The following is a 24,547-nucleotide window of genomic DNA, read 5'->3' as shown; positions in this document are numbered from 1 at the left end:
ATATATTTTTTTTTTTTTTTTTGTAGATTTTATATTTTATAAGTTTAAGATATTATTAACATTTTCTTAAGTCTGATAAATATTTTTAACATCCGATGGAAAGTTGAAAATTATTTTTATTAATTTAGTCCTTTATATATATTTAAATAAAATTAAATTATACCGAGTAATATAACGGTAGAAATGTTCACAAAATATAAATTGATATGAGGTGTGAAAACAGCTTTATTCCAACACATCCATTTATATATTTTTCAAACATGAAATTAATATTTACTTGTAAAATCACATTTGAGTGACTTATAAAGAATAAATAATTTAACTAAATAAAAATAAATTAACCAATAATAATTAATTATATAAAGTTAATTAATGTAATAAAATTGTTAAAACAATTTAAATAATATAAAATTCACAATTATTTATAATCTAAATCTAAAAGGTAAGGACAAAGTCGTAATTTCATCTAAAAAGTCAAACAAATTCTCGATAGACGGAGGAGAGAAAGGAACGGTTCACCATAAAAGGAGATGGATTCATAAATTCAGCAGTCAACAATGGCGCCAAATTTCAAACGCTCTGCAAAATTGGCAGGAATCGAAATCTCAGAACGAGACAACGCAGATCAAGTACCAATACTACCACTCCCTCACGTTTCCTTTCCTTCTTTCTGCACTATGTGGCGCCTTCAATGCCTTCCAACGCATCCAATTCCAAGCCCTAATTTCAACGCCTTCTGCAATTCCATCGCCTATGAATATGTTTCCTCCTCACATCCTCCAATTTCGACTTCAATTTCTCTTCGCTCTACGAATTTTTACTGCAGGAAGCGAATTAACTGCCAATGGACGGCCAGAGGAAGGCCGGATTCGGCGTATCGGACGGATCGGAGACGACGACGATGGCTAGGTTTTGTGATTTGATTTTGAGATTTGTGGCGATGATTTTGACTTTGGCTGCTGCTGTCGTTATCGGCGTCGATAAGCAGGCGAAAACGGTGTCGCTTCAACTCACCGCCGCGTTGCCGCCGCTGCGCATTCCTGTTACTGCACGATGGCATTATTCATCTGCCTTCGTGTAAGTTTTACTTTCCAGAGGATTCTTTTTTTATAAAACTCAAGATAATATATATATATATATTATTCGTCATTTTAATTATTTAATCATGTTTTTTTTTATATTTTTCAATATTCATAAATCTAAAGCTACCCCTTACTATTTGAAAGAATCTCCGGTCATTTCCTAAAAGAAAAAATAGTTAAATTTTGTTTTTTCGTTTAATATTATTTTTTTGATATTTCATTTTCATATTTTAAATGTCTATTTAATTCATGGAGTCTAGTTGCAAACATAAATTTATATATATATATATATATATATATATATATATATATATATATATATATATNTTTTTTTTTTTTTTTTTTTAATGCTCATTTATATATATATATATATATATATATCAAAATTTGGCACAAAACTGTATATTTTTTTCTTAGTAGATAAATAAAAAATAATGGCGGAATATTATGTTTTAATATTAAATTTAAATTTTTTGAAATTACGTTAAAGATCTTATAAAATATTATTGAATTTCATACTATATTTTATTTTTTTTAATACAAATTATATTAAAAAATATAAATTATCGTTAATTTTTTTAACAAATTTAAAAAATAATAATATATATATATATAATGAAAAAAATCTCATCCCAAGATGGGATGGAAATAGGAGAATTTAGGTTATTAAATATGGTCAATAATGTTAGAGAAACATACTCTCTACAATGGTATAATATTGTCCACCTTAAGTATAAGCTTTCATGGTTGATTTGTGCAAGACTTCATACCAATAGAGAGAGTATTCTTTCATTATAAATTCATGATCATTCACTAGATTAGTCGGGGCTTCATCATCTAACAAATGAAAAATTTTAAATTATTTTCATTTTAAAATGCATTATTTTCATAGATACGAGAGAAAAATAATTTTATTTGGGTAATTTTCTCGGGTTTATATAGAATTGAGTGAAATTAGGTATGAATTACTAACCAATAGGATTTGTAGTAATAAATGGATTATTTTTCCTTTTTTATTTAGGTACTTTGTGGTGGTAAATGCAATAGCATGTTCATACGCAGCCTTCTCGCTGGTTCTTTCAGCCGTAAACAAAGGCAAAGGCAGAAGAAGCTTTATAAGATCGGCGATCACCGTGATGGACCTTCTGACGGTGGCGCTGCTGTTTTCCGGCTTCGGAGCCGCCGCCGCCGTCGGCGTTATCGGCCTGAAAGGGAATTCACATCTTAATTGGAATAAAATTTGCGATGTATTTGGAAGATTCTGTGGCCAAGGAGCTGCTTCCCTTCTCCTCTCACTGCTTGGAGCGACGTCGTTTCTCTCTCTTGCTGTGCTTTCTGCTTTGAGGCTTCCAAGGGGATCCAATTGAGAACAATAATTAAATAAAGCCTTTTCAATTTTAAATCTTCCTAAGGATGTTTCTAGATAGTGTAAAATTTGGTGTTGTTTTTGTTATGTTAAATGAGATATCTTATATCGAAAACGTGTTATCTTAGAGTATACATCGAGACTATGCTTGGGATTTGAGCTATGGATTGAACATGTTATTATTGTCAACTCGAGAATAATTTTCTTATAAATTAAGGTAAATACCTTCAACAAACAGGTCAAGGATCCAAGTCTTTTGTCTCTCATGACCGTCCAAATAAAAATATAAAAATATATTTTTTATAGGTTGACATTAAGGGACTAAAAGGAGCTATAAATTAATCCAAAAAAATTTATCCAAAAAAGGAGTGAGTTGACTTTTGATTCATTTGGTCAAATCTTATTCAACTCCATCAAATCTCGATTTTATCTTATTCAACTCAGGTAAATATAAAAGAAGAAACTTTCCATGAAGTTAAATTTAGTATTATTCAATATATTATCATATTGATTAATTAATCAAATAAAATAAAAATAAATGAATATGTTTACATTAAACATTAATTTATAATTTAATTCATAGAAATGTTTAAATTAAATAGTTAATAAATCTGTTAATTAAAATTTATTAAATCTGAGTAATATATTGATATTTAATAATTAATTATAATTAAATAATGAACGTAAAAGTCTCACCTAGGAAAGCATTAAAAATTGAATGTAAAATAGATTTTAAGTTTACGAGATAATAATATCTCGAATTTTAAAAATTAATTTTTTAAAATAAATATTTATTTTTCCCACACGTGAAATCCGTGCCAATTTGCTTCACGTGCCGTCAAGCAAATTGAATTTTATAAATTGTCAATTTAAATTTTTAATTTTTTTATTTCGTATTTTAATAAAATTTTATACGGAGAACTTATGGATTTTTTGCACAAAAAAAATCAAAATTTGAATTTAATAATCAATTAATTTAAAAAGGATTTATAAAAATTTATAAAAATATTTATAAATTGAAATAAATACAAAACTAGGACTGTTCACTAAAAAATTTAAATTCCACTTGAAGTGGTTGAATATAAATTGTGTCACACAAAATTATAATAATATCTTTCAAATTTGGGAAAAAATAAAAATATAAAACCCCTCTTTTATAACATCTTTTTTTTATTATTATTTTATACTAAATGTGAACATTCCATATTAACCGATTTTAAAAAATAAAAATTTTAATTTAATGATTTTTAATTTTTTCAAACTTTTAATATTTAATTTTTTTAAATGCAAAAAGAAATTAAGAACTCAAAAAGTCAATTCAAACCAGTGGTAGTGGTCGTGATTTTAAAAGGAAACATTTTGTCCTATCCCATGTGTTATATTATTTTTTCATATCAATAAATTTACGTATACTAATCAAAATAGTCACGCTTTAAATTAAATATTATATATAATCAAAATATGTTTAGAAAGTACTAATATATATATATATATATATATATATATATATATATATATATATATATATATATATTAAAATTATATTGATTAAAAGAGAGGCAATATTTAATTTAACTAAAATTAAAAAGAAAATTTATATTAAAGAAAATATCAACAAATAGTTTTTTCCGTACGAAAAACTGTGTTATCCATTCAGGAAGGTACGGCTGTGGGTGGCGCTGGCAGCCAAGCCAGCCGATCATAAGATTCTACCGAAGCAAATTGAATTCAATTAATATTAATAATAATAATAATAATTTTAAAAGGAAAAGAAAAAAAAGGGGACAGCCTGACTGAGAGATGACTCAGCATTCAGACTCTGCCTCTGTATGTGTGCCACGTGTAAGACAATCCAAAAGGCCGTTTTTGTAATTTCCTTTGTGAAGAGTAAAAATGAAACGGATAAGTGGATAAGATTGTAGGAAAAGGGCAATTTCCAAAAATAAATAATAAATAATTTTTTTAAAAAAAGCGCGCAAAAAGGGAACCATGATTTAATTAATAAAATAAATGGATTTTTTCAAAAGGGAGTTGTTTGGGCCCCACATTCAGTAGTCGATGACAAGTCATCAAATTATTTAGAAGAAATCATAATAAATTTATTATAATTTAAGGGTATAATTGAAATAAAAAAAATTTACAAGGGCTATTTTGAAATAAAATTTTCAAAATTTAAGGGTACAATTAGAATAATTCCAAAATTTGGGAGTATTTTTGATAATTTAGGAAACCAAAAACCCTATTTTAATTATATCCAATGGGCGTAATCTTGTGGTTAATATGTTATCATTTTTAAAATGGAAACTTTTTTTTTTTTTTTTTTTATAATGGACAAAAAAAATGGTAATTACGCGGCACAACTTTGGCCTTCTGGAATCCCGCCACGTGGCAGGTCAATTTCTTACTTTTTCCTTTTTTTTCTTCCCCCTTTTTTTCTCTGTCAATGGCGTTTTCTTATATATAAATTCAATCTCTCTTGATTTGTTCTTCATTTTAAGAGCTCCGTTTTACCTTTTGCGAAAGCTATCTTAATTTTTTTTTTCTCTTGTTCTTTGAGAGTCTTTATTTTTGGATTTCGGAATTGGTTTTCTGTTTTTTTGGTTTCGGATTTCCTTCGTTTCGCGTGTGAATTTTTTGATAGATTTTTGTTTGAATTTTCCGTTTCATTCTTCTTCCCGAATATGGAGGTTTCAGTGATTGGAAAATGTCAGGCGAAGATCGCAGGAGCCGATTTTTTTGACAGGGAGTTAGGGTTTTTCAATTCGAAAGTAGATAGTAAGATTCTTTTGTCGAAGATCTGTTTCATGAGAGGTTCGAGGTGTGAAAGGTCCAGAATCCGATTATCGACGAAATCCGTGCAGATGGAACCAGTTCAGTCTCAAAACGTCGATGTTGGAAGAAGATCCAAATCTGTGAGTACTATTTTGCTTCTTATTTTCAATGATTTTTGCCCCTTCGATATCCTCCTGTTTGGTTGCTGCGAAGCCTTGAATCTTTAAGCCATTAGTTTAATGGATAATGCTTACTTTTAAATTAGGGGCTGAATACAAGAATCCTGGTCTTTCGTTGCCTTTTTGTAATCTTTTGGATTTAAAATTTCAATTTATGAACGGATATTATCAGATCTCACTAAGTTTGGTTGTTTATCTTAAATGAAGGCTAACCACAAAGGTTTCTCGATATTCTCCTTATCTTGTAGATTTAGAATTTGACATGAACTAATAAAGAATTGTTCAATATTAATGGAGAGTTTGAACAGAGTACTTCCTACCATGATATAGCCATTATTATCGATAGTTAATGATCCACGTTGACTAAGAAGTCAGGAAGATCCAGAGATATAAGTATGAACTACAATTTTTTTTGGGATAAAAAAACAATTTCATCTATGAAATTTACAAAATGATGGACAAATCCATGGTGATAACAAAAGGCTTTTCCAATTAGAAGCGAGGAATGCTTAAATAAGTGAGGATTATGTGCCCATTGATGCCTTTATTATATAACTTTTATTGTTCTGTTCTTCATGGTTATTTTGTATTCCAAGTTTACCATATGTTGGTTGCGCCTGCTTAAGTTCATCACTGACGAGCTTCTGCTCATTTTTTTGCAGCTTGAGGGGGTGAAATTGTATGTTGGATTGCCATTAGATGCAGTTTCTCCCTGCAACGCAGGTAACCATTCAAGAGCAATTGCAGCTGGCCTTAAGGCTTTGAAACTGCTTGGTGTTGAAGGTGTCGAGCTTCCGGTGTGGTGGGGAATTGTCGAAAACAAGACCATGGGGAAATATGAATGGTCTGGCTATCTCGCCCTTGCGGAGATGGTTCGAAATGCAGATCTCAAACTACATGTTTCATTCTGCTTCCATGCATCTAAGCAACCAAGAATTCCTCTTCCTGAATGGGTCTCGAAGATCGGTGAATCCAAACCTAACGTTTACTTCACCGATCGTTGCAGGCAGCAATACAAAGATTGTCTATCACTCTCTGTTGATAACCTTCCTGTCCTGAATGGGAAGACTCCGATCCAAGTTTACCGTGAATTTTGTGAGAGCTTCAAGTCTTCATTCTCAAAATTCTTCGACTGTACAATCTCAGTAAGAACCGTTCGTTCTTAGATTGTATCCATTAGCCCCCATTTTTAATGGTTTGTTTGGGTTCTAATACTTTATGTTGCCTTTCGATCTATTTCAGGGTATCTCCATGAGTCTTGGACCTGATGGTGAGCTTCGATATCCTTCCCAGCGACAACTAGAGTCGCATGGAGTTGGAGAATTTCAGTGCTATGATGAAAACATGCTTAGCATTCTTAAGCAACACGCCAAAGCAAGCGGGAATCCTTTATATGGACTTGGAGGTCCTCACGATGCTCCGAGTTATAAGGAAACGCCAAACTCGAACAATTTCTTCAAAGATCTTGATGGTTCTTGGGAGTCTCACTATGGTGATTTCTTCCTTTCCTGGTATTCTGCCGAGCTAATTGCCCATGGTGATCGCCTTCTCTCTCTTGCCTCCTCCGTCTTTCACAACACCAAAGCAAGCATTCATGGGAAGGTTCCATTGATGCATTCTTGGTACAAAACTAGATCACACCCCAGTGAATTAACAGCCGGCTACTACAATACTTCCAACAGAGATGGATACGAGGCTGTCGCCGAAATGTTTGCCAGGAACTCGAGCAAAATGATCTTACCTGGAATGGACCTATCCGATCAACTTCATCCTCAAGAATTGCTATCAAGCCCCGAGTCCTTAATAGCACAAATCAAGTCAGCTAGCAGAAAGCACGGCGTAATATTGTCGGGACAAAACTCATCCAATTTGGAAGCTCCAAGGAACTTCGATCGGATAAAGAAGAATTTGGAAGGGGAGAGTGTGGAATTGTTCACATACCAGAGAATGGGAGCTTACTTCTTCTCCCCAGAGCACTTCCCGTCGTTTGCTGAATTCGTTCGAAGTGTTCATCAACTTGAACTGCATTCAGATGATCTTCCCGTCGACGGGGAAGAAGAAGACACTGCCGAGACGCCATGCACCAGTCCCGTGTCCGAAGCACAGATGCAAGCGGCTTAACGGAGGTCAGAGTATCATAGTAATGTAAATATGGATCACGTTGGTAAGATCATTGATTAGAAACTGCCTTCTAAAATAATGAGATATTGTTAAGCCATTTCATGTTCGATATTGAGTAGCAAAAGCTGTGAATAAGGTCAGTTCAAGGCTTGAGAATAGTATTTTAGATTGAGGATTTATATATTAAACATCCTCCAGAGAGCAGCTCTGTATATGCTTTATAAGATTCTGGTCTGGTTTGAAGCAAAAAATACTTCAAGATTATCATAGTTTGGTATGTAAAATTTCAGTGATTTAAATAATTTCTTTTGATTTATTATTATCTTTTTTTTTTTTCTTTTACCTTGTGATTAAGTTTAATATTTATTTCATCTATAAATTTCTAAGATCTTACACTTTTGTTTTTTTAGTACGTTTATTTTTTTTTGTATTTATTGTAAACTATATGTGATTCCCACATTGGTTGGAAGGAGAACAACCTACCATTTATAAGGGTGTGGAACCCTTCCCCTAGCATATGTGTTTTAAACTCTTGAGGAGAAGCTCGAAAGAGAAAGTCCAAAGAGGACAATATCTGCTAATGGTGAATTTGGGCCGTTACAAATGGTATTAGAGTCAGACACCGGATTAGCCTTCTCATTGTTCCACGAAGAGGGTCGACACAAGGCGATGTGCCAGTAAGGATGCTAGGCCCCAAAGGGGGTAGACACGGGACGGTGTGTCAGTAAGGAAGCTGGCCCCAAAGGGGGTAGACACGAGGCAGTGTGTGCTAGTAGATTTGGAGACAATCCCACATCGATTGAGAGAAGGAAGGAGTGTCAGCAAGGACGTTGGGCCCCGAAGGGGGTGGATTGTGATGTCCCACATTGGTTGGGGAGGACCATAGTGTTTTAAAGTCTCAAGGGAAGCCTAAATGAGAAAATTCTGTCCCACATTGGTTGGGGAGGACCATAGTGTTTTAAAGTCTCGAGGGAAGCCTAAAAGAGAAAATTCAAAAGCGGATCGTTAAGACTATATCAATTAATTGATTAAAAATAATTATGGTTTGGAAAAATGTGTTAGAATTATCTAAATTAATTGATTAAAGATAATTATGGATTCTTTTATTTTATTTTAATAGTTGAAAATTTGTGAGAATTATTTATGTTAACTATCTCAATGAATTGATTAAAAATAATTATGGTTTGGATTTTTTTTTATTTAATTTTAATAGCAACTGAAAATTAGTTAGAATTAATTTAATTAACATTTATTTCAAAATTAATATACGACCAAAAAACAAAAAGTATAATCTGAAAAAGTTAAAAATCAAATGAAAATTATACTACAAAATGTACCAAATTAAAATGAAGTGCAAAATTAAGAATAAAAGTGTTAACACAAATATATATATATATATTCTAATAGAATATTTATTTTTTTAAAAAATCTAAAAGTTAAAGATCTAAATTTGTAATCTAATAAATAAAAAAATATCGCTGAAAATTTTAAAAATATTATTTTGATCCTTATTTTTATTTATGACCTTCTTTCTTGTCTACTTTCAACTAATTTTAAATTTAATTCATCTACATTCAATAAATCTTAAATAATTTAGTTATTCAAAGTAATTGAGTAAATAATAATAATAATTTACTCGTAAAAAAAATACCATGTAAATATATTTATAAAATTTGTAAAAAAGAGGATAGGGACAATTCTTAAAAAATAAAAAAATAAAAAAAAAAACTAAAATATAAATATTTATTAAAAATATTTCGGCTAAATTAATTTAAGAGTTGAGATTATAGTAACTAAATAAAATAAACTGAAACTATAAATACCCTACAAAAACAAAGGAACGAAAATGAATAGCTGATTTCAACGGTCAACCACTGCCATTCAACTTCTTCAATTGAAAAATAAAAAAGAAAAAATCACTATTTACACAAACTGGGAGAAATATTCACATCATAATCAAATAAAAAGTCTTCAAGAACCATTTATGAACGACTTTATTTGCCAGAAGCCATTAGTGGACCTTCAAACTGAGCATCCCTTCCCTGCATCACAAATTAAACTCAGGACCGATTGTTCTAAACGGTACGGTAATACAATCTGTAGAACAGATCGTGTTCGAGTACAATCTGTAGAATAGATCTTGTTCAAGTACAATCTTTAGAACAGATCCTATACGAGTACAATTTGTAGAACAGATGATCATGTACGAGTACAATCTATAGAACAGACCGTGTTCGAGTATAATCTATAGAACAGATCGTGTTCGAGTATGGTCGTACATTAAGCCATTCTTACTCTGGTGATATCGTTGAAGTCAATTGACATGGCCATAATCAATGAAAGGGATATCATAAGCACAAAGCGTAATTATGGAATAAGAATCAATGGTAGATATTAGCATGAACATTCAATAATTCCTAAGGTTAAGCAAAATTTTATGCCATATTTACTGGATATCCAACTGCAGGGGGGACGGGATATTTCGAGAAAAACAGTTTCGAGTACAAGCAGCGATACCGAACTGTGAACTAATAACATGTCAAGCTTGCAAAAAACCGAGAATTGAGAACATAATATCATGCAGAGTACACATACCGGAAAACAAAACATTTTCGAGCAAAATAGTTTACAGAGATCGACGAGACCGACGTATTGCAAGGAATAGAGAATAACCAGATAAAACGTATGAATATATGAACTCATTTCATACTCGAATTAAAGATATCGAAGATAGAATGTGGCTTCTTCTCCTATTCTGTGCACACGACATTGTGAAGTATAATAGAGTCTTAGAAATTAATGACAGTTTTACCTGTTAAATGATATGTCTATCATTCACAAGCAATCTTGGTGTCAATGCTGCTGAGGCAGATTGCGAAAGCCAGGAAAGCGGAGATCGGGTAACGATAATCCATTGTGAATAAATCCTTCCCCACTTTTCCAAACTGAAGGATGATCGTGTCATGATCGTCTGTAGGTTGTTCGTCTTCCCTAGACGCGACTAGTTGAAAATTTTTCACAGAAGCAATTGTAACTCTTCCATGAAAGTTTAAACACCAGCATTGAAGCTGCTCGTGCCACCGGGGAGTTTTGTTTCTCAGCATCAATATTCCATCTTCCTGACTGTCCGAAGGTTTACACATCAAGCTATCCATATCTGAATTCAACCTCCAAAAAGGGAATGATGGAATCAATTCGATATTCCTCAAAGAAAGCTCAGCCAGCGTGGGAGCAACTCCTCCAGGTTCAACCGCAGAAGCGGGAATGGCGTCCATGACACACTGCATTCTCCTTGGACCCCTGCGTGTTAATCACATGAACTGTTGAGCATTTGCTAGACATCTAAAGAACAAATGCAGTCATCCAGACAAAGAATAACTATAAATCATAAGCCAATTATCCGATAGCATTGGAATTACCTTGATCCCAACACATTTAGTTCATATGAAATGTGAGCAACAGGGTAGTTTCCTGAAGGGACATTGGATGAAACTTCATTCAGATGCACTGGCCTTGAGGAGCGACTTTGCGTGCTTTTCGTGCTTTTCGTGATCTTGGCTTCAGAATGTGATGGTTGCTTATCGAAGATTGTGAACTTGGTTCCTAGGAAATTAGATCTTTTCCCAGACAAGGTAAAAAGAAAAAACTCTCAGAAATCTAAAACAAAGATCTAATAATGGTATCAGAAGCCTTCAAGAACAAGCATACCTCAATTTCCCAACAATGGTGTCGCTCCCCTTCGACGAATCCTCAGCACACAAAGAGATATCGTAATCAGTGTAGGTCGGGCGCTTCCATTTATGAGCAGCAAGTAGAAATTTACCATCCTCAGTTAGTGCTGTGATTAAGAAATGAACCATTCAGACAAAGCTAGGAAACCTCAATTTAGCATATAAATCACTAACCATTTGTCAAATTGAGGAAGAGATAATAGGTCTGGTTGGAGCTGTTTCGCTTTATGAAACACCGTAGAATATTATCCCTTGGACCAGGCTGCAAAAGTACCTCCAGACGTAAAAAGAAAAATCTAGGAGTAGGGACCAGGCTGAAAATGCATTGATCGCAGGATCAATTTTTGCGTACACAAAAACAACATTCCAAAACATCTGAATTCAACATCATTCTCGATCAAAAGAAACCGTAAACTTAATGAACAAAAATGGAAGAAACGAAAGCTATAGAGCAAAGAAACTTAGGGAAATCCAGCATACTCTTAAGAGTAAAACACATCATTATAGCAACAACATTCAAATTTCCAATCAGTTCAAAACCATACCAAATATACCTAAAATCCCCCAAATTAACAACAAGCGCGAAATACTCACTCACCTGCTTGAGAGAGATTGGGAATGTCAACCTGCCGGAAACCTCCAGCGTTAGGACGATCTCCTTAGAAATGATTCGCCAGCTCCGACAAACTCCGGCGCAAGCGACGACACTTTTCCTCAGCGGCCATAAGGCCTCCGACTCCTCGATTCTCATAAAAATATCCCTGAGAAGCTCCGAAGGCATATTGGCCCAACCGCTGTGTTCCAGGTCGTCCCTCGGCTCCGGAGCGGAGCTGTCCTGCACTACAGGGCGGGAGCGGGACCTCATATCTAGAAAGAAACTCTTCAGAGACATGGATTGGCCGGATTTCTGTTGGAGAAGACGATGAAGATGGTATTGATCATCAAAAACGTGCGAGAGACGCCATTGAAAGTGTGTGGATTTAGCTTCGGATCATTGCGGGCGGAAGAGAGATATAAATGAATCTGAGTCGGGAAAGGATACCAGCTCTGGTTATTCTGAAATCGCTAACTAGCCATTGTTATTGCTTCGAGTTAACGACGGAAGTGAATATTCAAATAACAATAAATAAATAAATAAATAAATAAAATATCAAGACTTTACCCTCTCAACATTCTTATTTTTCACATATAAATTAATTATTTTTAAAACTCTAAATTTTTTAATAATATTCTTATAATTTTTAAAAAGTACATATACATTTTATATGAAATTAAAAAATAATTTTATTTAAATATATATATATATAGTTAAATTTATTTAACATTTTTTATCTTTAATAATTTAATATTATATTGTGGTTGATATTATTTGTTTTATTTGATTATATTTCTAGATTATTAAAATATAGAAAATTTGAGATGATAATTTTTTAAAAATTAGATGAAAAAAAATTGTACATTTCAGTTAAAAATAAATTGAATTGTGCATTAAATAATTAAATAAAGTTTACTTTATATATATATACATGGAAACATAAATATAGTTTAATTCATAAAATTGTTTATTATTAAATGAATATAATAATTTTTTTTTACTATAAAATAAAAATAAAGAAGATTGATGAATGGAAGTAACCGAGAGAAAGGTTGCGAGCCTCTCTCGTTACTGTTTCTGAATCACCCCTCCCTTCCTTTCTTTTCACCGGGTCGGTGAGATCCAATGAGATCAAATCTGTCGTACTAAGTGAAATGGTAGTTAGAGAAGACATTTGATGGGAGACTTCCGTTAATTACACCTCCTTGTATAGGGTCAGGAGAACATAAGTGCTAGACTCGAGCCTAGAGCTTAAATTGATACAAGTAAAACAAGTAAATGTCCGTTTAATCCGTGAGTCAAGGTCGAGAGGATTTACCTTGGCACAGAGAATGGAAAAGGGGATCGAGAGTGCTTTCTCGTCTTTAACTAAATTGGTTGAGGGTCAGGACTTTTTTTTGTCTAGTGCAACGGGGCGTCATTATATATTTCTTGACATATTCAATAAATAAATATTTTTTTTAAGTAGAAGAATGTGTTTTAAATTTTTTTTAATAAATATATTGAATTTATTAATATATTTTACATTTTTTTATAATAAAAATTATTTGAAATGAGGTTTAAGGTATAATTTTTTTTTTTCAAAAACAAAATTGGATAGTGCACCGGTTACCAAACACAATTAATATAAATTAAGGCCAAAATCTGAACTAAGCTACCAAACAAACATCTATAAAAGCGTTTTGTTTGCAATTTGAGGTTTCTCACAGTCTTCGTGTTTCTCTTGCGGTAGATTCCATCCCTCTCTCTCTTTCCCTTTCATCGCATTTTCTTTCAAATCTCAGATCTCTGTGAACTCCCTCCATAACAAAAATGTTCTCCATCGCTAGATCTTCGGTTTCCATGCCGTCTATCTCCGCTTCTTTCAAGCACAGCCAGGTAAATCGTCTTTCCTCCGCTTTTTAGTTCGCTTTTAGGACTCTCAGTTGTAAATTCAAGTTACTTTTGGTCGGAACTTTGTTAATTTGGTTCCATGAATCTATTGATTGCGTGCTTTACTTCTGCTGAGTGTTTTCAGGATCTGATATGTTTTCTCGAAACGTTTGTGTTTGTTCCATGCGATTAAAGTTACAGATTACTGTTTTGGCTACTGAGATCTCTTGTTGAGATTGCACGAGATTTTTATTCTTGAAGATTTGACTAGATTACATTCGGTGACGATGATAGATCTGATTAAGTTATTTCGCGTCCTTGAGTTTTGGCGTCGGATTTGATTGTAGAATCTTTCTTTTAAGATCGAGAAGTTTTAACTAATTTTCATATTTAGCGCGTTATCTTATTTTTAATGCTTCTGCTGCATTTTTCGAGCAGGTGTCTAACGGCAGGATCTCAGGTTTGAAATTAGTTTCGGCGCCTTTAGGCAAGGCCATTTTTCCCTTGCGAAGGAACTTCAGGCAGGGAAGCCTTCAGGTTAGCTGTGCGGTAAGTGCTCTTCTGATGTATTTATTTAATCGTCAGCGGCGTTATCCTTTTAAAAGTCTTTTCTGTATATAGTACATACTATTTCAAAACTATTATTGTGTGCTCACATTATTCTCTCTGAAATTGTTGCAACAAATAGGCTAGTAATAACTGAACTCAATTCAACAGCAGGTCATATACTAGATCCCAGTCCTCTTTTATGATATGACATGTGGCTGTTTATTATGTGATTCTCTCCTTTTCTTTTTGTAGTTTTCTGTTTCTGCAGATTTTTATTGTGTGAGACTAGCGGATAAGACTTCCATACACATCAAAAAGTTGGATATAGATAGATGAAAACTGCTAGAACAAATCTGCATAGATAGCTGCTGCTGTCTGTTTTAGAATTTCATCATCACATTTTCGTTGACTCTGATGATCTTTCACAATTGTATTCTCATTGATCAGAACATTAAAACTCAGTCTATTTTTAAGACTTTAGACTACTGAATACATCTTGACAAACTAACAGAATAACAAAACGAACACTCTGACTATTAACGTACATTGTATTCCTAAATGTTATAGAGCTCTTTTTTTCTTGCATCCATACGATAATGTTACAGAACTTACGAAACTCCTGGACAGGCTAAACCAGAGACCATGGACAAGGTGGTTAAAATCGTGAAGAAACAGCTTGCTCTAGATGAGGATTCTGTGGTCAATGGAGAATCGAAATTTTCTGAGCTCGGAGCTGATTCTCTCGATACGGTAACAAATGTTCTTCAACGTATTGTACTTGTTCAATATATTGTAAAATGGTATCTCATTTTCACTGCAGAAGCATCTACCTCCTTTGATGATCATTTATTTTTTTGCTTTTAAGAATTAAGAATATAAACAATGCTTTCACCCCTGAGTTTCTTTGTTTTGTTATCTTTGGAAACATTGCCAAGTTTTAAAAATTAAAAACAAGTAAAATTTTTCTGTTTTTAGAATTTGACTAAAAATTTAAATCTACCTTTTTTTTTTCAAAATAAATAACTAAATAGTTATCAAATAGGTTAGTCTTAGTTATTTTCTATTTTCTTTGTTTGGGTGCCATTTGATTTCATTTGTTGTTTATCATTTGTCAAAAATAGGATCCATTGAACTTTCACCTCTGAGTTCCTTTGTTTGCAAAACATTATCATAGTTTTGAAAATTTTAAAAATAAATTGCAAAAATATGTTTCATTTGTCAAAAATAGGATCGATTGAACTTTCACCTATGAGTTTCTTTGTTTGCAAAACATTATCAAAATTTTGAAAATTTTAAAAATAAATTGCAAAAATATGTTTTTGTTTCTAGAATTTGGTTAACGTCCTTTTATTACTATTATGAGAAAACTAGGTCATTTTTTTTAAAGGTCTTGGTTATTTTCTATTTTCTTCGGTTGTGTTGTCATTTGATTTCAATTCATGTTTATCGTTTTTCAAAAATAAAAAATAGGATCGATTGAATTCATTCCATTTTCTAAAAAGGAAAAATGATTTTATAACCGGAAAACAAGTTTTTAAGAATAAATTTCTTCCAATTTTCCAAAATTTTACTTTTAGACACCCAATCTTTCTCTCTTTACTTATTCTCCCTGTACACTTTTTTTCTTTCTCTAATCATATCTGTCTAGAATTCCTCTTTTTCTCTAACTTTTTGAAATTCTCTCCATAACGTCTTATTGTTAAACATATTATAAATATGAGTATATGGTTAATATTTGAAAAGTAAGTATTGTTTGATAAGAAATTATTGTCAAACATGGTTCGCTTTTCCATTTCTTATGTAGCCTATCAACCATTTTTGGTTGTTAATAAACATGAAATAGTAACAAAAAAATATAAATAAAAAAGGGTTAAGTTTCTGTCGCCTTATTTCAATGGGGCCGGTTGTAGAAGACGTGAAAAGAAAGAAGATTTGTTTGGCATGATAACCATTTTAAAAGGTTTTCAATTTTATTTTAACTTTTTATATTTAGTATAAAAGGTTAAAATAAAATGTTCTAGAAAATTGGTCATTTATTCATTGAGTTATTCATTGAGTTAAGCAGAGAATGGCATGCTTTATTCTTTTATAGTATTAGATAAACATGAGCTTTCGTGATAATTAGAAAAGTTAATTCATTTAGTCTTTACATTTTAAGGCATTTTTAACCCAGTCTCTCCCTTTGGGTTCGCCGGGTCGGATCTTATTTTTATTTATTTATTTATTTTGGGACGAACTTATTAAATATCCAATAGTTTTGTGCTTTATGAAGTGTTTTTTTATTATTTATTATTTTAAAAAAAAAGTAAAGGGGAGTGAAAATGAATTTAACGAAGTTATTGAATGGATGTGTAGGTTGAGATTGTGATGGGACTGGAAGAGGCATTTAAGATCAACGTGGAAGAAGAGAGCGCCCAAACCATCACCACCGTCCAAGAGGCCGCCGATATGATCGAGACTATTATTTCAAAGGACGGACCGAAGCCCGCCGCCTAAATCTAATTTCATAGTGTTCCGCGTTCCGCCCGTATTTTAGATCTCTCTCTCTCTCTGGATTTTGGTAGCTTCTCTTTCTTTCTATCCACGTTCTTTTCCTTTTCAAACTTCTTAGAAACGTTCTCTGCGTGGCCTCACTTCCACTTCGTTCTTATTTATATTTTCCTTGATTATTGAGTTTCTGGGAATCCTCCATTTATTTCTTACTGCTACCGATGCTTCCCTAATTGTTTTTTTATCTCATTGGATCAAGATCTACAAGGCTTGATAATTTTTTAGACAAAATTCTTGATCAAACTTAAATAAATATTTAACACAATAATGGTAAATCTAGAAATCCCTATCTTGAGGAGTAGGTTGAGTATCTTTCTTACTTACAAAAATATCGAAAATATGAGTCATAATATGTTTTTTTATGTAATTAATTTTAAATACTCAGTGTTGTTTTCTTATCAAAAAAGTCTTTTAGGATTATGATAATATGAAGAAAGAAAAAAAATTATTTCATTGTTTACCATAAAACAAATATTTAAAAACTATATGAACCCCATAAAATAAAATAAAATAATATATTATAGTACCGTGTCAAATAATAACTAGAACTATTTTCTTATAATTAGAAAATTTCACATTTTTACTCACCTAACCTGAAGCCCAACGGCTAAATGAGGGACGTGTCAAATACTCAGTGTTGTTTTTCACCCACCTAACCTAAACTCAACCCTAATGGCTAAATGCTTTCTTGCAAGTTGTCACAAACAAATATATATATATATATACGAATAAATAGGAAGGAAAGAAGACGTGATAATGACAAGGGAAAGGAGACAAGGAAGGCTTACCTAAACAGCACCATTGAGAAAACATACTGATTGGTACAACGTGCGACTCCAAATTTCAACCAACACACCTAATTCACAGTCAGTGTGCATCACATGCACAAGGAATCAGATTTCATGTTTGCCCATTTGCATTCTGATTCAAACCCCCCCATGTGCCACCAAAATTACTCTCTTCACTCAGTAACAAAAATCTTAGGGCTCAGATAAAAGGCTACAAAGAGAAAAAAAGGACTCATAGTTTGTCAATTATAATGAAAATTTCCAACTCTTATCAAACCTTGCATCTAATGCAGACTTAAATCACACAAAAGGGTTCGGTATCTAAAACTATAGCATTTATTCCCAAATTTCAAAAAGATAACGGTGAGAATATTTGCTAAAATCATACTAGCTAAAATCATCCCACCTAAATAATGTGAAAATTTTCTATTTATAATCAAATAAATTACAAGAATATGGGGAAAACAATAAATAAATACAAAATATATGCCTATAATAAAAGGGAAAATTTGATATTTATGGTAAGCTGTAATGGAAAACAAATAAACAAATATCTCGATGTCTATAATAAAAGATCAAATACTATAGTAAACTATAATTCATATTAAGCAGAAAACCCAACAGCCAAATATATATATATAAAAAAAAAGAGTACAAATGATCTGAATTTCACCATTGATGGTTCAACTGAAAGAAGATCAACTAAAAGTACTATTTTCCATGTACTCAGAAAAATGAAATTAACAAAAAAGAAACAAAAAGGAAACATCCGGGATGTAATGAATCAAGTACAAGTAGAAGTGGAACTTTTGCAGTTTCGGAGTCAATGTAAGTGCAGATAGAAGGCATGAAGTGATAGGGCAGTGAGAAGAAGGGAATTTGAATAGGGAGGCAGGGGTTTAGGGGCTGCAAAGGAACCTGGTAACCCAAATGGGGAAAGGGCAGAGGAATCAGGGCCAGGAGCCTCGAACTCGTCTGGATTTGGAGGGCTGGGGTTGGAAGGAATGGTGGGAATCGAACCAGTTGCAGAAGGAATGTTACCGCCTGTAGAAGGCAATAATGGAGCGATATCAGGGGAGAGTTCTTGAAAAGAGGGGCTGAGTTTTGGATTGGGTAGAGATGGTAAGGCAAGCAAAGGTGAGGCCATGAATGCCATAATGACTGCTGCACAATACCAAAAGGAGGCCATTCTAATGATGATGAAATCACTCAACTCTCTCTCTCTCTCTCTCACTGGAGGGTGTGTAGTCTAATAAATAACCCTTGCCTTTACCAAGCTGCCGGGGATTATGGTTTTAGGGACTTTGTTTTAAATGATGACGTGGGACCTTTGAAATGGGAGAATGGAGAAGCCAGGTAGGACAAATTCCACGTGGATGATGGTAAGTGGATGTTGTGGAGGGTAACAGGTTGTAATGTTTGGGGATGGGACAAAAGATTGGACTTTTTTGCTGCGGCTTGTTTGGTAGCTGACGATTCCTCTTTAACCCGTGACATTGGTTCTCCTTAATTTACGATAACTGAGATCCTAAAAGTCCAGTCCAATTGATCATAACTTTACCAAACTATGAATTTCACTAGTCACTCTAACTACTACGCCCTCTTGATTCTAATCACTCGAATTTCAATGATTAATCCCACTTCTCAAACTTGTTGTGCAGAATCAGCAGACAGTGAGGAAGCAAACAATTAAACCAACTTTATTTGAAAGGGCTCATCTTGAGCGAACAAAGGGACATGGAAAGATCAAGCAGAGATGCACAGAAGTATTGCCAAATTGGAACTGACAAAATGTCAGGGGATGTGATGATACATTTGAAATGCCAAAAAGAAATTGCCTTGCATTTGCATTTCAGAGGGCACCGAGCAAAATCTCTAAACTAGGGATGGGATGTTCAGGGTTTTAATTTTTTCGAACTCAATCAGATTAATTTCGGAATGGTATCTAGTGGCAAGTGTTTTGTGTGGATGGAATGCTTTGTCTTTCCTCATGGACTAAATTGACTCTTTCAACAAGTTAGAGCTTAGATTTTGTTAATGGATCTAATCTGTCCCATTAATATGTTTTTGTTCTTGTTTCTTAAGAGCAACACCAAGGGAATGTGAACTTATCTCTTAACGGTAGTGATTCCATGACCTTTTCTGTAAAATCTTAACACACGTAGGAACAGTCATTTCAAGGCTCTATTAAGGGGCAGAAAAGGGATTGACCAACATGTACTCATTGTGGTTTTCCATTCCGTAAGTACAAGGTTATCTTCCTAGTTGTAAGCAGAGAAAAAGTCTGCACATAATCAAACATGGAAGAACGCCACGCCTGTTAATCAAGCTATAGACAGTGGTTCAATCGCTTAATGAATAAACTCTACTAACAAAATAAACTCCTTTTCATCTACTTTATGACCCATAAGTAGATTATAGATCTCCTTTCCTTTCAAACAGTGAGAAAAAAAATTATACTTCTCCCAAGGTTTTTGGTTGCTTAATTTTTCCTTCCTTCTCACCGAACTAAGTTTCAACCAAGTTAAGCATTCTGTTGGTTGCAGTCAGATGCATCTAAAAGACCAAGTACAAATAAGATGGAAATATGGGGAAAATATAGTAACGCTCGTTAAAATATACTCAACAAGAAGATTGGGGTTTCTTTAGGACTTCTCTCCCGCCGCAGAGCTTGCCATTGTAAAAATTCTTTGTGATCGCATCTATTTATATTGGCCTTTTAAACAACTTGAAGCAAATAATGTCTTCCTCACTATTGATCGGTTGAGGAGATTATGTTGATCTAGCCTTAGGTTTTCCTATATAGAGTCATGAGGGGCATCCCTTGGTTTCTAACGTTCACAAATCCATCTGTGATTTAAAAGAAAACTGGCTATTGGTTCTCAAAATTTCCTTTTTCTCTTGTGCTGTTTCTGTTCCTGGTTTTAAACAATTTATAAGCGCAACATTCCTTTGTCACTAAGTGTCGATCCTTTTCTAAAACCTTTTTGTCAGTAAATGCCATTGATATTTCAATTAATGGATCTGGTGAGAGTGGCCCAAAACAATGGAAGCTTCAAATGAGCAGATCAAGCTTAAGGATCTTGGTAGTTTGAAATTTTACTGGGATTTGATCTCATGGAGGTATGTATCTTTCAAAACGTTATTAGACACTTCACCTATTTGATTCTGATTTATGATATTTTTGGGCTGTAAGCCCCCTCATGGGATCCTAAAATTCTTTAAAGTTCTTTTGAAGGTGTTCTTAGTGATGCTTCTTCGTATAGGCATTTAGTTGGAAGACTTCTCTCTATTTGACAGTATCACGACCAGAGGGAGTCGAGATTAAACCTAATGTATGTTGCCTCTTGATTGGACTCTAGCAAAACCACCCAATGTGAATTGTGCATACACTTCTTAGTTTCACTTTAAACATTCCATCTGTTATTTCGCTAATGTCAAATACTGTTTATACATTTTAAGGCCGTTGGACTTTAATGTATGGATTCAAAGGATGAGATTCATTAAAAGATCTAGATTGTTCCATGGAAGTCATATAGAATTATCTGGTGTGTTTGAAGCAAATGTATGGAGGAGAAAAGACAAAACAAATTCAATTGCATTGAAAACTCTTGAGAAAAGTGTGAACCTAAGTTTGTAGTTCTCTAAAGAGTTTACAATATAATTGAAATTGTTTCTTCTCAAATAAGTTTTGTTTGATTATTTCATTATGGATATCCATCGCATACTTCTAACAGATTGATAGTTGAATCGAGCAGATAATTCCGTATCACATTTTTCTTCTTAACAGAAATATCAAAAGATTTTTTGTCAGGAAACGGAGAAAAGCTGAAAGAGTACCTGACACCGCATGCTCGATTCCTATAGCTCATAAGGTCCCCTCCATTAAAGTACCCCAGCAGGACCAAACCTGATCATATTTGACGAGAGCTTTCCTCTCCGGTTGAGCAGAGGAATAATAGCGGAAAGCAAAACTCGGAGTTATCCAACATAAACTGGTAAGGATTAGGAAGCCAGAGTTGATGAAAATGAATAGTTGCAAGCTGTTTCAATCGAGCATGAGCTTTTATATGACGGCGCAATATAAAATGCAAAACTGAGAACATTAGAAACATACAAAAATTTAGCTCAATCCGGTTATATAAGGGATCAATAACCTGACCTGCGATCAGTGGAGGATCAGACAGCCAGTTCATGAAGCGCAACTGTTCCCGCAGAAACCTCAAACGTTCAAATTCCAGCTTGTATACAATGCAAAATCAAAAGTTCAACAAGTCAGAGATGAAACAAATTCAGCAGTCTCTAATGGTGATTACTTTTCGGGATTTTAAGTACAGGAGCAAAAAAGTGAAACGTTACCGAAAAGTGAGACCTATTAATTTGCTTCGTGCAGAATTTTGTTCATCCGCTAAACATCAACGCACTTAATCCCTAATTATTCGATCGTCTGATCTTTCCATTACATATAGTCTACAAAAGCACAGTTTAGGATATTAAAACTATTGCCGCCATTGACTGCACAATTAGCAGAGTACAGCAGAGAAATTTGCGGATTGACTTAAAAAAAAGTTCGATAAACGTTACCAAAATTGTCCGCCACCAATGGAATTGACGAAGATATGATACTCGCTCAACATTGCCTCCGTTCTCTTTGCCAAGGTTCAAAATGCAGATGACCACGATTTGAACAGATAAACCAAAGCGAATGAAAAGCTTCACAAAACTTGTTCAGAGAAACAAAAACAATACAACAGGACGAATAAAATCTTCACAAATCATGATTCGAATTTGGCCATGGATCGGAGAAGGAAGAAGTGAAGAACGATAGAGTAGGCGGGAACAAAAAGGCGAAAATTGAAATTACGAAGTCGATAGCGGTTTCGTAAGAATTTTGCCATACATGCTCCTCCTTAGAAACAAAATACTGGTAAATTTTGTTTTTTCTGATATTTATACTCTTCAAATTTTAGTTTATTTTTCATTCTAGTCCTTAAATTTTTAAATATTTCATTTTATCTCTAAATTTTGATATATTACACTTTTTTCCAAATTTTTTTGTTGACGCTCGCCTGAAATTAACTTTTAGTTCATTAATTTTCAATAATTATGAATTGAGTTTTTTTTTTTAATTAGCTGTAATAATGACGACAAAATGAGTGAAGAATAATTAATTATAAATCTTTTAAATTGATTAATGGACTATTCAGTAACAAATAAATGTTTGTTTTATCCAGTAAAATAGTTTTCATATATTCTAATATATAGTTAAATTCAAAAAATAAAAGAATAAGTTTTTTAAAACAATTTTTTAGCCTTTAAACTTGGGCAGTTTTGTTTAGATGGACACGACTCTCCACAATAGTATGATTTCAACCATTTTGAACATAATCTCTTATAGTTTTGGTTTGTGCTTCCCCAAAATATCTCACTTCAATGGAAAGAGTATTATTTGATTATAAACTCATAATCATTCCCTAAATTATTCGATGTGGGACTTTCATCATCTAACAATACCATTGTGGAGATTCATGATTTCTTATCACATTCACGCAGCCGATAGTACAATATCGTGAAACAACAGGTACTTAAGAAAATAGCGTTGAACTAAATTCGTCAGTTATTGAGACGTAAGTCATGTAGATTATCGACTATCGGGTGGGAATTATTATGGAAATGAGTGAAACTACGTGTCACTTTTTCGCGTGTATTGAAACTCAACCATATAAAGTTATACATTAAGAATGTTCACAAGGCGGGGCGAGACATTTAAATCCTCATCCAGAGAAATTCCTCGTTTAATCTCCCATAATCGAGAAAAATTCTTATTAATTTATTTACAGATTAATATTATTTATGATATAAACCAACCAAAGTTATTAGTGTAATTTAAATAATATATGATTAATATGCATACAGATTATCCCGAAAAATTCCTGAGAAATTTTTTTATTATTTGATTTACAAATTAATATTATTTATTGTATGAATAAACCGAAGTTAGTGTAATTTAAATAATATAAGATTAATATGACGGCAGATTGTGTTCCAACATTAATCTAAATGATATGTAGTAAATGGATAAAGTTTATTTGTTTTATTTTGATAATATTGTTTATACAACTTATGTAATTATTATAAATAATTCAATTAAAATTGTTCCTGAAGAAACATGTGAGTGAAAGTATTCTATACCACGAGTTTATATAATGTTCGACTAAAAAATATTTAATATTTATCTATAATTCTGTTAATTGATACACTTGGTATTTCATATGATGATCATATATAATTCCGTCTTAGTTATTATCGAGTTATGAACTCGTGCTCACGGGAGCTTGTACTTTGATTTGCATGAGTGATAATGACTTTTATAGCTAGCTCAACATGCTTACGATTTTTTTTTACTCGACCAAATAGGGAGGTGAGATTGCAATCTCGTGATCATAAATTCACTATAAAATATAAGTAGACGAGTAGTTCCTTAAAGTAAGTAATTCAATACTTGAATAACGAGACTCCATCCTCTTACGGCTCGAAAGAAATTTGATTTATTGTTGGATTGTAAACAAATTGTCTATTGGACCATCACTAATACTCAAGCTGAAAGAGGTAATGAAATTTACCTGTATTTAAAAAAAAAAAAAAATTATTTTTTGAAAATTTTAAAGAATGTATTAATAAAAGATAAATTGAATGGTACTTTTTTTTAATTTTGTTGAAAATTTAAGGTACTTTTCAGATATTGTTAGAAGTATAAGGGTGTAATTGAAAATTTTGGAAGTTTTAAGGGCGTAATTGAAAATTTTGAAAGTTTTAAGGGTGTTATTGTAGTATTTTCTACCATTATAGCCAAATAGGTAATTTAACATACTTATAAGGGACGTTTTAGTAATTTCAGCTTGAAAAACAATCATTTATTTTCATTTAATCAGCGAGCGTAGA

The 24,547-nt window shown here is 32.9% G+C and overlaps 5 protein-coding genes and 1 long non-coding RNA gene across 6 annotated transcripts; 3 read left to right on the top strand and 3 right to left on the bottom strand.

The window, feature by feature from the left end:
- The first annotated feature begins 545 nt into the window (after nt 1–545).
- LOC111498951 (CASP-like protein 1E1) lies at nt 546–2,488 on the top strand. The gene is made up of 2 exons (XM_023150345.1): nt 546–1,077; nt 2,104–2,488. Exons 1-2 carry the CDS (start codon nt 845–847, stop codon nt 2,447–2,449), a joined length of 579 nt encoding a protein of 192 aa, XP_023006113.1. The 5' UTR covers nt 546–844; the 3' UTR covers nt 2,450–2,488.
- A 2,468-nt stretch (nt 2,489–4,956) lies between these two features.
- On the top strand, nt 4,957–7,836 carry LOC111498949 (inactive beta-amylase 9-like). The gene is made up of 3 exons (XM_023150342.1): nt 4,957–5,360; nt 6,062–6,544; nt 6,642–7,836. Exons 1-3 carry the CDS (start codon nt 5,130–5,132, stop codon nt 7,518–7,520), a joined length of 1,593 nt encoding a protein of 530 aa, XP_023006110.1. The 5' UTR covers nt 4,957–5,129; the 3' UTR covers nt 7,521–7,836.
- A 1,513-nt stretch (nt 7,837–9,349) lies between these two features.
- LOC111499019 (tubby-like F-box protein 3) lies at nt 9,350–12,301 on the bottom strand. Its single transcript, XM_023150456.1, has 6 exons — nt 11,850–12,301; nt 11,426–11,513; nt 11,229–11,358; nt 10,940–11,137; nt 10,333–10,820; nt 9,350–9,562 (listed from the first exon to the last, which is right to left on the bottom strand). Exons 1-5 carry the CDS (start codon nt 12,141–12,143, stop codon nt 10,352–10,354), a joined length of 1,179 nt encoding a protein of 392 aa, XP_023006224.1. The 5' UTR covers nt 12,144–12,301; the 3' UTR covers nt 9,350–9,562; nt 10,333–10,351.
- Nucleotides 12,302–13,519: 1,218 nt separating this feature from the next.
- Nucleotides 13,520–16,969, top strand: LOC111499134 (acyl carrier protein 1, chloroplastic-like). Its single transcript, XM_023150617.1, has 4 exons — nt 13,520–13,724; nt 14,157–14,267; nt 14,895–15,017; nt 16,623–16,969. The coding sequence occupies exons 1-4, from the start codon at nt 13,659–13,661 to the stop codon at nt 16,761–16,763; spliced, it is 441 nt and encodes a 146-aa protein (XP_023006385.1). The 5' UTR covers nt 13,520–13,658; the 3' UTR covers nt 16,764–16,969.
- Nucleotides 16,970–17,534: 565 nt separating this feature from the next.
- LOC111499191 lies at nt 17,535–22,463 on the bottom strand. Its single transcript, XR_002720908.1, has 5 exons — nt 22,190–22,463; nt 21,965–22,075; nt 21,768–21,846; nt 21,446–21,600; nt 17,535–17,673 (listed from the first exon to the last, which is right to left on the bottom strand). It is a non-coding gene; the product is annotated as an uncharacterized LOC111499191 (long non-coding RNA).
- LOC111499190 (classical arabinogalactan protein 25-like) lies at nt 18,186–19,287 on the bottom strand. Its single transcript, XM_023150704.1, has one exon. The coding sequence runs from the start codon at nt 18,792–18,794 to the stop codon at nt 18,429–18,431; it is 366 nt and encodes a 121-aa protein (XP_023006472.1). The 5' UTR covers nt 18,795–19,287; the 3' UTR covers nt 18,186–18,428.
- Nucleotides 22,464–24,547: the final 2,084 nt, after the last annotated feature.

The sequence above is a fragment of the Cucurbita maxima genome, unplaced genomic scaffold (genome assembly GCF_002738345.1).
Source record: "Cucurbita maxima cultivar Rimu unplaced genomic scaffold, Cmax_1.0 Cma_Scf00026, whole genome shotgun sequence".
NCBI lineage: Eukaryota > Viridiplantae > Streptophyta > Magnoliopsida > Cucurbitales > Cucurbitaceae > Cucurbita > Cucurbita maxima.
This window is presented reverse-complemented; position numbering and strand designations above follow the sequence as displayed.

What these genes read in the sequence shown, in the direction of transcription:
- LOC111499134 (XM_023150617.1), top strand. Translation starts at nt 13,659, where the DNA reads ATGTTCTCCATCGCTAGATCTTCGGTTTCCATGCCGTCTATCTCCGCT. An exon ending in CTTCTTTCAAGCACAGCCAG is followed by an intron (nt 13,725 to 14,156) that starts GTAAATCGTCTT and finishes TTTTTCGAGCAG; the next exon opens with GTGTCTAACGGCAGGATCTC. An exon ending in GCCTTCAGGTTAGCTGTGCG is followed by an intron (nt 14,268 to 14,894) that starts GTAAGTGCTCTT and finishes ACTCCTGGACAG; the next exon opens with GCTAAACCAGAGACCATGGA.
- LOC111498951 (XM_023150345.1), top strand. Translation starts at nt 845, where the DNA reads ATGGACGGCCAGAGGAAGGCCGGATTCGGCGTATCGGACGGATCGGAG. An exon ending in CATTATTCATCTGCCTTCGT is followed by an intron (nt 1,078 to 2,103) that starts GTAAGTTTTACT and finishes TTTTTTATTTAG; the next exon opens with GTACTTTGTGGTGGTAAATG.
- LOC111499190 (XM_023150704.1), bottom strand. Translation starts at nt 18,794, where the DNA reads ATGGCCTCCTTTTGGTATTGTGCAGCAGTCATTATGGCATTCATGGCC.
- LOC111498949 (XM_023150342.1), top strand. Translation starts at nt 5,130, where the DNA reads ATGGAGGTTTCAGTGATTGGAAAATGTCAGGCGAAGATCGCAGGAGCC. An exon ending in TTGGAAGAAGATCCAAATCT is followed by an intron (nt 5,361 to 6,061) that starts GTGAGTACTATT and finishes ATTTTTTTGCAG; the next exon opens with CTTGAGGGGGTGAAATTGTA. An exon ending in TCTTCGACTGTACAATCTCA is followed by an intron (nt 6,545 to 6,641) that starts GTAAGAACCGTT and finishes GATCTATTTCAG; the next exon opens with GGTATCTCCATGAGTCTTGG.
- LOC111499019 (XM_023150456.1), bottom strand. Translation starts at nt 12,143, where the DNA reads ATGTCTCTGAAGAGTTTCTTTCTAGATATGAGGTCCCGCTCCCGCCCT. An exon ending in TCCCAATCTCTCTCAAGCAG is followed by an intron (nt 11,514 to 11,849) that starts GTGAGTGAGTAT and finishes GTACTTTTGCAG; the next exon opens with CCTGGTCCAAGGGATAATAT. An exon ending in ACCATTGTTGGGAAATTGAG is followed by an intron (nt 11,138 to 11,228) that starts GTATGCTTGTTC and finishes GTCTGGGAAAAG; the next exon opens with ATCTAATTTCCTAGGAACCA.